Source organism: Convolutriloba macropyga, chromosome 1, assembly GCF_964194025.1.
Source record: "Convolutriloba macropyga chromosome 1, txConMacr16.3, whole genome shotgun sequence".
NCBI lineage: Eukaryota > Metazoa > Xenacoelomorpha > Acoela > Convolutidae > Convolutriloba > Convolutriloba macropyga.
Genome location: NC_134468.1, coordinates 47,139,048 through 47,156,233, shown reverse-complemented (window position 1 = coordinate 47,156,233; position 17,186 = coordinate 47,139,048). Strand labels below are relative to the sequence as shown.

The 17,186-nt window shown below is 39.2% G+C and overlaps 1 protein-coding gene across 1 annotated transcript in view; it reads right to left on the bottom strand.

The window, feature by feature from the left end:
- LOC142349585 (uncharacterized) overlaps positions 1 to 15,790 on the bottom strand; it is a 117,086-nt gene extending 101,296 nt beyond the window's left edge. Inside the window, exons 1-3 of the mRNA XM_075401251.1 lie at positions 15,463 to 15,790; positions 7,037 to 7,183; positions 1,067 to 1,264 (exon numbers count right to left, since the gene is read on the bottom strand). Coding sequence (XP_075257366.1) covers positions 1,067 to 1,264; positions 7,037 to 7,183; positions 15,463 to 15,667 — 550 coding nt within the window. The 5' untranslated portion in view covers positions 15,668 to 15,790. The remainder of the gene's footprint in view (positions 1 to 1,066; positions 1,265 to 7,036; positions 7,184 to 15,462) is intronic.
- Between the last annotated feature and the right edge of the window lie 1,396 nt (positions 15,791 to 17,186).

Genomic DNA, 17,186 nt, shown 5'->3' with positions numbered 1-17,186 from the left:
TTATGGTCAGACGAATTAGCAAGATATTGCGGTTTTCGTGGAATACAAAATTAGTTTAATAAAGTCAAAAATTATTAGTGTAATTGAAACGCTATGCTCAATAAAACCTGCTAAGAAAGCGCTGTTCTTCTGCTAGATTTTATTATTTACTAATGGAACTAGGGATCTTTTCCGTTGCCCCCCCCCACCAGTACGTTATGACCCCCCCCCCCCCCCCTCCCGTTAAAGAGCACGTGTCATTAGATAGTAATTCAATATGTAAAACGTATGGCACATAGTAATTCAATATGTAAAAAGTATGGCACGTGCGTCGGAGGTGGGGTGCAAATTATATGCACCCACTGAGCACAGACTGGGGGCACAGACGCAAAAGATCCGGAACTAGAGTGCAAATCTGCGGGACAAAGTTGGTTTTCGTAGAAGTGAACAATTTGTTTAGAAAAACCTAAAATTTGTGTTGGGACAAGTGGTCACTTATGGGGTAATGTTCATATTTGGGGACGGAAAGTGCTCGTCAGATGTCCAAACAAGCTGAGTGCTTTAATTTTGAAATTTCCTCCAACAAAAAGAATCCAACATCCTCCAACATCTGAAACCTACATTATGTTGCAATTAGTACTCTTTATCGGGTACATTTCTTTTAAAAAAAATACAAATTTTTTACTACTATGCTATGAAATTCGTGCTTTAAGCGGGCAACATGGCATTAATCGAAAGTAGTTGAAATTTGGAAGTATGCGTCACGAATTCCCACTATGTTTCTTTTTGAACAAACGCAGACAACAGCGATAGCGTCCTCGATGGGCCCCGCTCCCACTTGTCCGCACCCAGTACTGTTACCCTGTCTTACAATAACTGTTTTCTGCCACCATTTTTTAACGAAAAAAGCTTGATTGTTGATTAATTTCGGAAAAATCCCCCCTCGGAATGTCTTTACAAATCAAGACGACTGTATTAGCAATTTTTCAGCAACTCATATGGTGGTCTCTAAGTATTTACTGAATAAATTCGAGTATTGCTTTTTCGAACCAAATCAGAGTTACATTAATGCTATTGACAGAATTACCTTCCCAATTCTCTTTTCCTGGACTTATGTAGTATGAAATTGCAAATTTTCCTGCATCACCATTACAATTGCTGCTATCAACCTCATTTCCCCCAATTGCTTCCCAACATCTCCTTGTAATATTTCTGACCAGCCAGTTTGGGGAAAGGAAATCTGTCACCCGGTCCGTATCGTCCCATTCGCTCCACTCGTACACCACTGAAATTAAAACCAGCTTTGAGCATTAATTGTATATATCACGCTGTTGGTCAATTCCAAATTTGGAATCCAGCATGACAAATATGTCATGACAATCCTGTTAAATTGTCAGAAGAGGGTCAATTATTCTACTTATGACAGATGCCTGGAAGATCCTGGAATCGCCTACTTTCACGGGGTACAGATAAGAGTGACATAGCCACGATAGGAAGTATCTTTTTTGTTGATTCTTGTCATTTTTTTTGTTTGTGTCATAAGGACCGTGATATTAGATTGCTAGGTTGTCAACTTTCGTTGGTGTTTGTAAAAATAATCAATTTTACCGGCTTAAAACGGATCTGTTTTCCCATTGACAATAAGATAAAATGCAACCGCCATCAAAAACCAGTAACACTATTTAAAGAAAGCTAAGCACTATTAAAACTAACAAGATCTATAACTATATAAAGACCGTTTGATTTTCTATTTTTGGAATATTTCTCTTGTTTTGGTGTTTTGGTCGATTGTAAGATCTAGTTATAACACTCTTGGGGATACATTTTAAAAATTGTTAATATTAAACAAACTTTTTTGTACAGTTGTGAGCAAGAATTAGAAAAATCTCAATTCATTCGCCGCTCTTATAAGCAAAAAAATGCCATGTTGGCGATCTATATATTTATGATAGAAACTGAATGTCTGAAGCGCTACTGTTGCAGCTGCCTTCACTAATAAACAAATAAATAGAAAGTCAAATCAAGCAGTGAAGTTAGAGTAGCATGACAAGCAAGATTTAACATTACATTCTATCGAAACCAAATTGTTCTGTTCATTTTGTCAGCATTTATTTTTAGTAACTATTTTAGTACGTGAATATCATACGTTAAGTGAAACTCAAACCAGAGTTACACAAAAAAGCAGCACAGTATTGAAACTGGTTAATTTGTCCATTTAGAACTGACAGAAAATGCGTGTTGAAGCACAACAATTCCTTGAGCGGTATATTACTAGTTATCGTATCTTGTTTCTGTAAATTATCTTAGTGATTGTACTGTTTAGCTGAAATTTGACTTGTGGAATGAGAATTTATAATGATATTCTCAAATTTTTCTTCTGAGGGAAGAAGTTCCTAAGTAATAAAACTTTGCGCAGAGCTTATTGTGGATTTGTTTTACTGGCTTTAACGGAGCCCAGTATACCGTGAATTTTGGTATTATTGAAGCCAATAAAAATTTTGGTTATTGGTTATTAACATAAACCTTATCGGCTTCAAATATTGTAAAGCCCTACGTCTAACAACTGCTAACTACAACAGGTTAAATTGAGTTATGAACAAAACCAGAACAAATTTGTTTTTTTTTAAATTAACTATTTCGTTATTCGGAGAGAAACAATTTTGCTGAACAGCATAGCTGAACAATTAGTAATTGGACTAACTGAGCATCAAGTAATGCAACGTTAACCTACAGCATAGCGGATAAAGAATTAGAAAAAAGTAACTGCGAAAATGTAAAATCTTTAAAGATTTGAAACTGATGAGAAGAACTTTGCGAGAATTTTGTAAAGTTTTCCTTAAGTAAGATAGGAGAACAGCCATTGCATTTGGTCCACTGACCCGGACAGTGGAAGGCAAACTGTGGTGGAAACTGTTCAGCAGAGCTCGAAGGGAACAAATGACGAAAACCGAATCAATAATAGCAAAACACCAGCGAGGCAAATCCAAAAGTGCAATACAGTAAGTAAATCGAAGAGCGCGCCCTCCTAAAAACTAATGAGCAAAGCGAAAGCAAGAAACAACAAGTCAATTCAAGCTGTACTTTATCAATCAGCAAAATTCCGATAGACAAATATCAAGTTTTAACGTTCAAATTGACAGTAAACAAAGGTTTGGTTACAAAATATTCGAAGACTCAGATCGACCCAACAAACTAAAAATTGTCAACAAAAAAACTGTCGGCCTTCTATAGGATCAAATCGTCCAGCAACTTCATCGTCGATACAAGGTTGCGCCATACCCAGCAAATTTCTGGATGAACAATTAAAGCACGCAACGGAGTGCAAGCGCAACTCAAGCAGTGAACGCAAGCGAGAGTAACGTGAGACAACTCCGTGGGTCAAAATGTACAGAGCGGAGCAACCGCAAGCGGTCTAGATGCGTAAACTGTTTTGGAAGCATCTTCAGCAAAGCAAAAACGTGAAGAACTGATGCAGAAATTTCACATTCAATTCGAATCAAAACTTGCGGCCAGTACGAAGAAGCAAACGAAGAAAGCGAGAGATCGAAATTGCACTCAGATGATTCGAAACGAAGCATCAACTACTGAGTGAAGATCTAGAGCGGAGCGTGAGCTAGAGCGCCAAGTCAAGAGAACAGTATTAGAAATTTATGGTATTTGCTCACAATCAGCCGTTGCTCGAGACAAATCGCCCTTCACCTGGACACCAAAGAAACGAGATGTCTCGAACTGAACCAGCAGAATCGAAAAATTTCTAAGGCCAGATCGGTTAACAGCTTGCTTCGAAGCAACTCCTGGACTGGTATTAGTCGTTTCTCAAGGTATCAAAATTCACGCGATCATTCAGCAAGCTTTGAAGAACGGGACTCTTCCCCCAGAGCTTGTGCAAGATACAACGGCGAATTTCAGGTAAAACTAACCTGAAACTGAACAACTTCGATGCAAAAACCTCTCGAGTGCCCTGATTGGTCTAGTATAACTTTTGCTACAATAGATCAACGACCAATACCAGACTCCTAGAAAACGAGCAATCTGAAGGCCCTACTGACTCTACTTATCGAACTCATAGAACTCGGAACTTTGCTCTACATTGAAAGACATGGTTGTGACAGATTGGTACGCAGCATTGAGGAAAGAACGCTTTTATTACGGACTTCTGTGCAAAGCACATGCAATAAAAAGTCGAAAAGTCAATGCTCGAGGTATATTTGGATGTTCCAAGAAGCAAAAACACTGGTTGTACTCAGAGAACCAAATGGAAGAGGAATGTGTGCAATCACACAACCGACGTAAGTGCAACAACAGTCAACCAGAGTAACCAAATTACGTGTTTTCTTCACAAAGTTCCTGTCTCATTACAGAGCAGTGACCACGGCTGAATTTATATGTTTTCCTCGATAGTTGATCAAGGGTTTCATTCAAAGATCAAAGTTTGCAAGAGATGGTATGAGCCCGAGGAACCGATGTTGCGCTTCGTGAAGACATAAACGGTTAGTTATAAAATAAAATACTGCTCTCAAGGGTGATTCAATCAATGCGTTTGCAAATAGCTTAATTTCTTGCGAATCAAAACTAATGATTACAAAAGGCTGAAGCAGAGCCTCTATCCCTTGACTGTTCTATCCAACAAAAGTTTCAACTTGATGAAAGTTCGTAGTCGATAAAGCTGCTTGCGAGCTAAAACGCTCCTTGAATTACAAGATAGGATTACAATGTAAACTTTTAGCCGTTCTAACCAAGCTAGGATGGGTAGTCAGTGGACCTGTGACGGGGAAAAAAAGACAAAATGATTCTCATTTTGCCTTCAAAGAAGATGTGAAAGCGGCTCCGATTTCCCAAACCTGGTGGGACACAGAAATTTGCACTCCAAAAATCAACGTCGTCAGTCAATCAAAGAAGGCATGCAGGCACAAAAGAAGCTAGAGTGTACGACAATGTCTACATTCGAGCAGTTTGTATTAAGAACGCTGCGGAATGAACCAGAGCCAAACCTGCTGAACACCTACAGCTCAGCGTTGGGTCAGCTTTACTCATTGCAGCAAAGATTCCTAAGGAAACCGAATCTGAAAAAAAAATGTATCAACAGTCAATAGATGCAGTTGTGTAAAAGGATTCAAAAAGATACTAGACGAATCTGTGAATCCATAATGAAAGGCACCTTTGCGAAAGAATGATACTTGCCACCCCATGCATTGCTAAAACCAAACAAGCCCATCAAAGTGAAACGTGTTTGCGATGCTGCATCAAAGTACAAAGAGGTATGCCTAAACTGCCAACTAATAGCAAAACTTGATCTGCTGCACGGGTTGATTGGAAGAACATTTAAATTTTGTGAGGAGCATTTAGACCTGAAAACCAACATCAAATAATTTTTTTTCAATTGCAAGCGCAAGTTCCCTAGCAGGACAGAAGTTGTTTGTGGATTCTGTGTGCTCTAAAAAGTAACAAACAATTTCAAATATACAAATACCAACTCACGTATTTGGAGCAAAGAGCTCTCCAATTTCAGCGAATTACGTTTTGCAGCTGGTGGGACTCGATATGGCGTAATAGTATCTAAACGCACCAAAGGCAATAAAAAACAACTACTACATCAATGATATCATCAAAATGGGTGGAAACCCCTGACGAACCAATTGATGTAATGATGATAGATAAATAGAAAAGCAACAACGATGCAAATACCGAAGCAATCCGAGAAGACTCGAAGTCAATCAGCAACATGAAGCAAGTCCATGTGGAACATAATACAGAGGGATCCTCAGCGCCTGCGTTATTATGAACCGTTACAGATGATGATCTTCGAGTTTGCAGGGGCACAAACAACGAAATTGGAACCCCCATACATCAGAGGAAGTTTCTGTCACAAGTGTCTCCAGTGTCTGTTCAGAATACTAAATTAGATGCAAAGTCAAAGTCATGGAACGATGACAGGGGTCTGTATGGCAAAAAACTGTATGGTACTATACACGTATCCGATTTTGGAAAAAAAAAGCAGTGGAAAAATTCTACTTAATTTTAGTCCGGAAAAAACCCCACTTGGTTTTAACGAGTTGCGCATATTTCGTTGGCAAAAGCACATTTGTCTGAGTATATATATACATATATATATATATATATATATATATATATATATATATATATATATATATAAATATATATATATATATATATATATATACTCAGCAGTATAGATGCTTTCTGGATCCATGTATTAGCATCAGGAAAGCAAGCGCGTGCGAACAAGTCCGATTCGTCGGCTATTTGGTCCGTGATATTCGCATTGTTACTGATTTCGGCAACTTACTGATTCCGGCAATTTTTGCTAAAACGCAAAAAACCATTCAACTAAATTAACTCGTTTGATCATGCCTTGCTAGCCATGGCCATGCCTTAGTGGCCCGTGGGACTTGACATGAAACTATCACAACCGAACAAATTATCTCGACCAAAAATGAAGTTAAAAATGGGAGTTTATTTCGGTGGCGGTTTTTTTCCTATCCAAAACTTTGAGGGTTTTTTTCCGTTGTGGTTTATTTCCTAGACCCACACGTCTCATATCAAACTCGCGCTACTTTTCCAAGATCAAAATGACCTCTAATCTGAATTTCGATTTTTTGCTGTTCCGACGTTGGTGATTTTTTTTGCTGCACGCCAGACACTGTACTTCTGGTGCAAAATATCTTTATTTCGGTTAGAAATGCGCCCCGTCAGACCTAATTCTGGTTTTGACTGCTTTTCATTTTCAATGTTATATCGATGGGCGGATCTATTCCGTTTTGTTGCCCCCATCAAAGAGCGGATCTATTCTAGGGGATCACAAAAACACTGGGCAGAAACGCATAGATCCAGCGAGCAACTTAATGTGTTTCATTTGAGGGATAACATTGCTCATAATTCCACTTTATAAAATCAGTTATAAACCGTAAAAAAATTCGTTTATCAAAGAGCCGGTTTTTTGTTGTTGCACAAAGGACCCCTAAATACGTAGTATGAGGTTAGTTTATATCTTAAAACTGGCTTCTGTAAATTCCTTAGATACTGATAAAAGTCTTACCTTTACACTTTTTGTCATCTTGCGTGTCTGGAATAGACCCATTGAGACACTTTGTACATTGGAACCCTCCAAATACATCTGAGCACTCTCTCAGGAGTTTGAGATGACAGTACTTGGCTCCTTTTAAGAGACAACTCCAGGTTGCTTCTGCGAAGAATCGATTATGTTTGGACATTTTTAACACAACTTTAATTAATATTATAGAAATTGATGACATTATATTCGTTTGTTATGAATTTTGGTATTCAAAACCTCATACAGCGTACATTTACGGTAGACCAGAATGAATATCGCCAAAATATCATACATTGTGAATGAAAAGTTAAAAGAAACAGCCAAGTTTGAGAGAAAAAAATATTGCAAAATTATGAAAACCAAAAATTATTAATGCTATTAGTAATTATTTATATTTGTTAGCTTATTATTAGGCTACCGACAGTCAGTCGATATTTTTTTGTTGAGAAATTTTCCCGAGGAGTGGTAGTAGAAATGTGAACCTGTTGACCCCGACAAAAAATGTTCATGATTGGACGAACCAGAAGCGAAATTGGCCAAGATTCCAGTTAGCTTGAATTAGCGAGAACTACCCCCAAAGTTTTCCTATTTGACGAAATGTTTATGTTCCACACTGCGGGATTATTTGAAGTTTTGAAACTTCGAAACAAAAAAACGAAAATTCGAAACTGTGAACTATAATCAGATCGTGTGGTTCAGATTAAAAATGACATCATTATCAGATGTTCAAATGAGTAGTTGATATGGTTCAAAAAAGTGCATATATGTGCGACATAGAGTGAGAAATAATTCACAATTGTGCGATTTAAAATAACCATGATCCCACGGAACAGCGTGCGGAAGAGCGCGGGATTATGATTTGATAATCCAGATGGTGCGAAATTGCATGATTATGACAAAAAATTTAAAACCTTTTTTAGAAAGTTGTGTTGTCCAATGCAGCGGCACAATGAAAGAAAACTAATACGAAAATAGATCAAACAAACGGTTTTTTTGAGGACTTATGATTGGACATAGCGACTTGTGATTCGAAATCACGGTCGTATGATTCAAATTAGAGAGCCTATTATACAAAATGGTGCGGCCTTTCACACTGTATGTTTAACATCTGAAAGGGTAGCACCCAGGCATTTATTGTCAATTTAATTCACAAACGAGGGCTAAAATTGAACCTCACCTCCCCGTGGTAGTCCCTGGAGTAAGTGTTTCCGATGTGTAGAGACGCTGAGCAAACGAAGCTCTCGTCTGGAAAAAGCAAGAACAAACCACTCCAGTTCTCTATGCCCAGGAGACCATGAATCTCTCAAACAACCAACAGGAAAACAGCGTGAAAGATCCCCTGGTGGGAGTCGCGCTCGGGGGGAACTCTGTTGAACAGGACCGAACCGACCGTCATCAAGCTATTGTTAGCCCTAACAAAAAGGACATTCTGAGGATTAGAACATGGAACGTAAGAACGTTATTGAGAGCTGGATAGCTAGCCAACGTCAAATCAGAGACGGATAGGCTCGCTGTAGATTTTCCTGGCCTGCCAGAAGTGCGTTGGCGAGGGAGTGATATGATTAGATCCGGCGAACACGTAGTCAACTATTCAGGCATTCAAGACGAATCGGAAAGTGGAGTGAGCCTACTTATGAAGCGACGATCCGTGCACACTATGCGACGCTTCTGGACAGTATCGGACATGCTGATCCTGGCAAAGTTTGCACGCAAACCGTTTGACCTTGGGGTCACACAAGTTTATGCATCCACGTTGGAGTCCTATGACGAAAGTATTGACCCCTTCTACGCTGACTTGAACGCCGCTTTACAAAAATGTAAGAAACCCGAAATTGTCCTGGTCTTGGATGATATCAATGCAAAGGTTGGAAACAGCCAGACTAGCAGGACTATCTGACGACATGGTCTTGGAGAAAAGAATGTGCCCGGTGAGAAGTTTCGTACCTGGTGTGAAAGCAATGGCTTCAACATCACCAACACCTGGTTTCCGAAACATAAACCACGGCTATACACATGACAGAGCCCGGGTGATCGTACACGAAACCAAAAAGACTATGTTTTTTTGAATGACCGTTTCAAGTTGTTTCGTCCAATGCAACGGCACTATGAAGAAGAATTATTGTGAAAATAGATCAAACAAACGGTTTTTCTGAGGACTTATGATTGGACATAGCGACTTGTGATTCAAAATCGCGGTCGTATGATTCAAATTAGAGAGCCTATTATACAAAATAGTGCGGCCTTTCACACTTTATAATTAACATCTGAGAGGGTAGCCCCCTGGCATTTATTGTCAATTCAATTTACATCCGAGGGCTAAACTTGAACCTCACCTCCCCGTGGCAGTCCCTGGAGTAAAGGCGCTGAGCTAACGAGGCTGTCGTCTGGAAAAGGCAAGAACAAACCACTCAAGTTCTCTATGCCCAGGAGACCATAAACCTCTCAAACAACCAACAGAAAAACAACGTAAACGATCCCCTGGTGGGAGTCGCGCTCGGGGGGAACTCTGTTGGACAGGACTGAACCGTCCGTCATCAAGCTACTGTCAGCTCTAACAAAAGAACAATCTGAGGATTAGAACATGGTACGTAAGAACGTTATTGAGATCTGAACAGCTAGCCAACGTCAAAACAGAGATGGATAGGCTCGCCGTAGATATCCTTGGCCTAGCAGAAGTGCGTTGGCGAGGGAACGATATGATTATATGCGGCGAACACGTAGTCATCTACTCAGGCATGGAAGACGAATCGGGAAGTGGAGTGAGCCTACTTATGAAGCGACGATCCGTTCACACTCTGCGAGGCTTCTGGCCAGTATCGAACATAATGATCCTGGCAAAGTTTGCACGCAAACCGTTTGACCTTGGGGTCAAACAAGTTTATGCATCCACGTTGAAGTCCGACGACAAAAGTTTTGACGCCTTCTACTCTGACTTGAACTCCGCTTTACAAAAACGTAAGAAACATGAAATTGTCCGGGTCATGGATGATCTCAATGCAAAGGTTGGAAACAGCCAGACTAGCAAGACCATCTGACGACATGGTCTTGGAGAAAGAAATGTCCCGGGTGAGAAGTTTCGCACCTGGTGTGAAAGCAATGGCTTCAACATCACCAACACCTGGTTTCCGAAACATAAACCACGGCTATACACATGACAGAGCCCGGGGAATCGTACACAAAATCAAAAAGACTATTTATTTTTAAATGACCGTTTCAAGTTGTTTTGTCCAGTGCAACGGCACTATGATGGAAAATAAATAAGAAAATGGATCAAACAAACGGCTTTTCTGAGGACTTATGATTGGACACAGCGATTGTGATTCGTAATCGCGGTCGTATGGTTCAAATTAGAGAGCCTATTATACAAAATAGTGCGGCCTTTAGCCTGACTGATGCTTCGTACCTGGTGTGAAAGCAATGGCTTCAACATTACCAACACCTGGTTGCGGAAACCTAAACGACGGTTATACACATGACAGCGCCCGGCTGATCGTGCACGAAATCAAAAAGACCATGTATTTTTAAATGACCGTTTCAAAAATTCAGTTTCCAACTGTACCATATTTCCATGTGCAGACTGTGGGAGTGATCACAATCCTGACGTCGCAGCTTTGACAATCACACTGAAGAACTTGACGAAAAGTAAAGCAGTACAGCAAAAAAAATTAGTCCAAACCAACTTTCGGTGGTGAAAAACGCTGCTGAGGAGAGGCTTCCCGTGCAATGCACCTGCGAGGAAGTCAAAAGGGCCTGTCTTGATCTCTTCAATCAGCATATTCCTCTTCGGGAAAAGCTGCCGCACAAAGCGTGGATCACAGACGAAATATTGCAACTGATGGAAGCGAGAAGACAGAACAAACACAATTGTGAAAAATACAAAATTTTTGATCGAGAGATACGGATGGCCTACTTAGTAGTAAAGGCTGCCATCATCGATAAAAAATGTGCCGAAGTTGAAGCCCTAGAACACTCGAGCTCTAAACAATGCCATGAACGGATAAGAGAGATAACGGGAAAGTTCTCGGGACACTCAAGTGCAACCAATTTTATCAGATACAGAGATGGCCACATATTGTTCGACAAAGAACAGATTTTAAAGAGATGTAAGGAATACATCCAGGATTTTTATTCCAATTCTAGTCGCAAAGTTATAACTGAACTCAGCGGTGAAGTTACATGTGAGCTAATTATGGTCGATGAAGTTGAGAAGGCTTTGATGAAAGTGCCCAATGAGAAAGCGAGCGGCTGCGACATCGTACCAGCAGATCTTTATAAACTCTTTAAAGATAGGTTGCATCCTTGTGCAAATTGTTTAACGAATGTTATGACTCCAGAACTTTACCGCATGAGATTATGGACTCAATTTTTGTTCCAATACCAAATAAAGTCCGAGCCTATCATTGTGGGAATTTTCGAACAATCAGTCTATCGAGTCACACCCTGAAAATCCTCCTTAAGGTTTTGCTAGCTCGTATAAAACCAGTACTGCAAAATGAGCTTAGTGAGTGCCAATATGGGTTTATGCCGGACAAAGATACTCGAAACGCAATTTTTATCCTCCGTATGCTCAACAAACGCTGCATAGAAATCAACCGGGACGTCTACTGATGTTTCGTTTTTTACACGAAAGCATTCGACTTAGTCCATCTTAACATCATTTCTGAACTCTTATCCGACTTGAACATAACGGACAAAGATCTCAGGATAATCCAGAACGTGTACTTTCATCAGCAAGCTGTCGTTTGACTTGACCACAGGATGTCTGAACCAGTATCCATCTGTAGAGGTGATCGAAAAGGCTGTGTGATGTTGTCAGATCTGTTCTCATTTTACTCAGAAGTAATTCTGCGTGAAGCAGAAGGTTGTCGTGGAGTAATGGTCGATGGTGTGAATTTGACCAACATCCGTTACGCCGATGACACAGTCCTTCTGTCCAGCTCAGAGAGAGAAATGCAAACTGTTTCGGACATTGTCAACGAGAGATGCAAACAGTTTCATATGTCAATCACCGCCAAAAAGACAGAAGTGATGGTAATATCGAGAACCCTGAGTCCGTTACAGCAAATATCTTTCTCGATGGCGGTCCTTTGAAAACAGTCAGATGTTTCGTGTACCTGGGTTCTAATCTGTCGGCTGATGGGCGATCGCACGAAGATATCTGCAACTAAGTGATCCAGGCCGAAAGCGCGTTCTTCAAGATGAAATCGGTGCTCTGCAACCCCAAGCTGGATTTGGGAGTGAGGCTTGGACTCTGGCGCTGCTGCGTCCTTACCATTCTGCTGTATGGATGCGAATCATGAACGATATTTGAAGCAGATCGACGGAAATTGACGACTCTAAAAGTGTGGTTCCTCCGCAAGATGCTGCGAATCAAGTGGTGTAATGAAGTCGGTAACGAAGAAGTGCTGGTCCGAGCAGGAGGGCAGCGATGCCTATTCAATATTATTGTCAAGCGACAAATTCAATTTTTTGGACATGTGATGAGAAAGAAAAGATTGAATATCAAGTGATGACTGGAAAAAATATAGGCAAGAAGTCTCGAGGTCGACAAAGATTGAAGTTAATGGATCAATTGAAAGCTTGCCACAACCACTGAAAATTTCAAGAGGTTCAGAGAGAGAGAGAGAGAATTGGTTGCCGATGTCAGATGATATGGCACGCAAAGAAGAAGAATTTACATCCTCTCCGACTCATGTAACAAAGAAACAGAGAGAAGTATTGTTTTAAAAAATTAACAAGAATTTCAACTATATAACACAACAACCTTAAAATGAAACAAGCGCAGAGAAATATGTTTGCGTAATTTCTAGGATTGACATTCATTTTTATTCTTTCTAACAAATTTAAAAAAAACAGGTTTAGTTGTTTGTCCCTTAATAGTACTTCATCACCAATTTGTTTAAAGCAAGTAGAAAGTTCTGAAACCGTATTCAACCAGCATTAATCTATCAGTTTTACAAACGTATAATTGGCCTTCATAGAAGTCATTTTATGGTATTTTAAGTATTTTATTTTAAGCTGTCGTTTGACTTGACCACAGGATGTCGGAACCAGTATCCATCTGTAGAGGTGATCGAAAAGATTGTGTGATGTTGTCAGATCTGTTCTCATTTTACTCAGAAGTAATTCTGAGTGAAGCAGAAGGTTGTCGTGGAGTAATGGTCGATGGTGTGCATTTGACCAACATCCGTTACGCCGATGACACAGTCCTTCTGTCCATCTCAGAGAGAGAAATGCAAACTGTTTCGGACATTGTCAACGAGAAATGCAAACAGTTTCATATGTCAATCACCGCCAAAAAGACAGAAGTGATGATAAAATCGAGAACCCTGAGTCCGTTACAGCAAATATCTTTCTCGATGGCGCTCCTTTGAAAACAGTCAGATGCTTCGTGTACCTGGGTTCTAAATTGTCGGCTGATGGGCGATCGCACGAAGATATCTGCAACTAAATGATCCAGGCCGAAAGCGCGTTCTTCAAGATGAAATCGGTGCTTTGCAACCCCAAGCTGGATTTGGGATTGATGTTTAGACTCTGGCGCTGCTGCGTCCTTACCATTCTGCTGTATGGATGCGAATCATGAACGATACTTGAAGCAGATCGACGGAAATTGACGACTCTAAAAGTGTGGTTCCTCCGCAAGATGCTGCGAATCAAGCGGTATAATGAAGTCGGTAACGAAGAAGTGCTGGTCCGAGCAGGAGGGCAGCGATGCCTATTCAATATTATTGTCAAGCGACAAGTTCAATTTATGGACATGTGATGAGAAAAGAAAAGATTGAATATCAAGTGATGACTTGCGACAAAGATTGAAGTTAATGAATCAATTCAAAGCGTGCCACAACCACTGAAGATTTCACGAGGCTCAGAGAGAGAGAGAGAGAGAATTGGTTGCCGATGTCAGATGATATGGCACGCAAAGAAGACGAATTTACATCCTCCCCGACTCATGTAACAAAGAAACAGAGAGAAGTATTGTTTTAAAAAATTAACGAGAATTTCAACTATATTACACAACAACCTTAAAATGAAACAAGCGCAGGGAATTATGTTTGCGTAATTTCTTGGATTGACATTCATTTTTATTTTTTTTCTAGCAAGTTTTAAGAAAAACAGGTTTAGTTGTTTGTCCCTTAATAGTACTTCATCACCAATTTGTTTAAGCCAAGTAGAAAGTTCTGAAACCGTAATCAACCAGCATTAATCTATCAGTTTTACAAATGTATAATTGGCCTTCATAGAAGTCATTTTATTGTATTTTAAGTATTTTATGGATAACTGAAGAAAATAAGAAAATTTTTAAATGGAGTAAAATTTTGGCAACGGAATTGTTAAATAAATATTTTGCAAAGCATTTTATGGGAATGCGTAAGTTAAATCGGATTAGGCGCGTTTTCTTTATGATATCAGTTTTATTGTCCCTTAAGACATATGTTACTATAGCTTTTTATTTTCATTTTCCTATCCGTTAAATCGATAAAAGTTTGAATTTTTTTTCGAATATTGTCGCTCAAAAAATGGAACTTTCTTCATAATTGTTTCGGATTGAACGTACACAATTGTGATTTCGATCAGATTTGGAGCCGACAAATTCTTTTCTTTTCTGATGATCGAAACAGTACTTTACATCGGTTGACGCCTTTTCCAATATTCAACTTTCTCATGGTCAAGTTCAAAACCCATTGACGCCCAATTAGAGATTATTTAAAATCTTATATATGTATATATATATATATATATATATATATATATATATATATATGTGTGTGTGTGTGTGTGTGTGTGTGTGTGTGTGTGTGTGTGTGTGCGTGCGTGCGTGCGTGCGTGCGTGCGTGCGTGCGTGCGTGTTTTTGTGTATTGTGTGTGTGTGTTTGTGTGTGTGTAGGTGTATTTATGTTTGTGTTTGTGGGCGTCTCTGTGTTTGTGTTTGCCTGTAGAAAATATCAGCAGTAAACAGAGCTGACAAAATATGAGTTTTAACTTCTCAATCAAAAATACATCTCATATTTGGATTAATTCCTATTTCTCCTAAAACAATATCTACTGGCAGCATAATGAAGCCCCGTTTTTTTCCGAAATTTATATGAATGCGCTGATAACCCCTTTGAAATAAATACCTTTTAGCGGATAAATGGTACATAATTATCATTTTAATGCAATGCGTCTTCAATGAGTATCTTAGACTATTTCGGCAATTGGGAACTTCAGACGATTTATCTGATGAACATTTTTGCATGGGTGTCATTGCAATTCATAAAAATATAATTTCCACAACTTCCGCACTTATCTTACATATTGCCTGTGCGAGAAGAAAAATCACAGAGAGGAAATCCTAAGCTCTCTAACATGTGAAAGTACAAGTTCGCAGAAAAAATCTTGCGAAGTTCTGGGTTTTGTAAAATGTAATTCACTTCTCAAGATTCCTGTGTGAAAAAGGATGTCCATGAACTGATAGCAGCTATTCTTGACCACATCAACTATCACACGACACATTTCACCCACTGGCTGAACAGCTGAAGAGACGAATGAACTCCAATCTCTGAACTGGTCCAAACCCAGACCACAGAAACCACTCGGGGCACAATATAGTCCAACTGGCCAATCAAAGCGCTCCATTCTCAGCGAACACTGTGATTGGCTGATTCCCGAATAAGATAATTTGAAAGCATAGTGAATAGGCGACTTAGGCACCCAAAAGTCACATAGCTGTAGGGTACTTTGACATTTTGCCCTCAAAACTGAGAATTTGGAAAATGATATCAATGAGGTGATAATGATAATCGTGATCATATGTAAATAAATGTTTGTAGATTTTTAACTGCCAAATATGTGTCAACACAAATATGGGTAAAACAAGCAAAATTTTGACTAATTAGGAATTATTTGACGACTAACTTTCGAGAGAAGTTTTTCGTTTGAACAAAGTAGTTATGTTCTCCTGGTGTTTTACACAAATTATGATTTTGTCCACTCAAAACTTAAGTGAATAATAGAAGAGATTTTTGAGAACAGCTGACCAACAGTGGTAAATGCCTTTTGTTTATCAAGAGCCAGGTGACGTCTGCCTCGTTAAGAAAATTATATCCATGCCTCAATCTCAGCACCAGTTGCCAATTAATTTCCAATTGAAGCTTACAAAACAAAAACAAGGAGGCTCGAGGCTTGATAACTTGAGTGCGCACATGATGTTCCGACCCCCCCCCCCCCCCCCCCTCATACCTCATAATAATCACCTCATAATTCGATAGAAAAGAAAGAAAAGATTGTTGAAGGAAAGGAAAGACTGCGATATAGTCGATTTTATATGCTGACGTTGATTTGCAAGTTTATTACAAGGGTTTTTGTGAACCGCTTCCTACTCCAAGTCGTTCCCAAATTTCTGGCTAATATTTTTCGGAGAAAACACTTAAATTGAAAGCAAAACTGTTCAGTTAAATTCTTACTTGGTAAGAATACCAAATTCAAATCACAATGCGTTATTCATTGTAAATTAAATAAAATGATCACTCTGAGGCTGTTCGTAAGTGCTTCTAAATTTAAAGATCAGATTCAAAAGAACCGGTATGTCTACTGTAATATGCTATTTCAAATTGATCGACAGGAAACGATTTAATGCGTGTTAACAATTGTGCATAGAGCTTCAAAGCATTAACTCGTGAGAACACATTAACCCACTTCTCAAAGCATTACTGGCAGAGATTTGTTACTCCATTTTTTCCTTTTTCTCTTTGTACATTAGTTGTTTTCTTTTTCGGTTCTGCTCAAAATTTGGCAAACATTTTGAAGTTTTCATATGTTCAAAGATATTGTACTTTTACTGAGCTAACTTTTGAGAGGAACAGTTCAACTGGCAAGATCCGATCTTTTTAAAAAAACGCGACAGTTGTCATATTTGCTGCGTTAAAAACAAACCCTTTTAGCCCAGTTAAATTGACTATCTATGCGCTGTATATTTCTCATAGAAAAAAACTGCAGGAAAATAGTCTTCCTCTTAAGATGTTTCGAAGGAATTGCAGTTGATTTTTGCATAAAAACCAATTGAGTTAACTTCCACCCAATCATCTTGTATTAATTTGTATACCAAGGCAACATGAATCGATCTTTACAATTCTCCCTGGAAAAACAGTTTCTAATT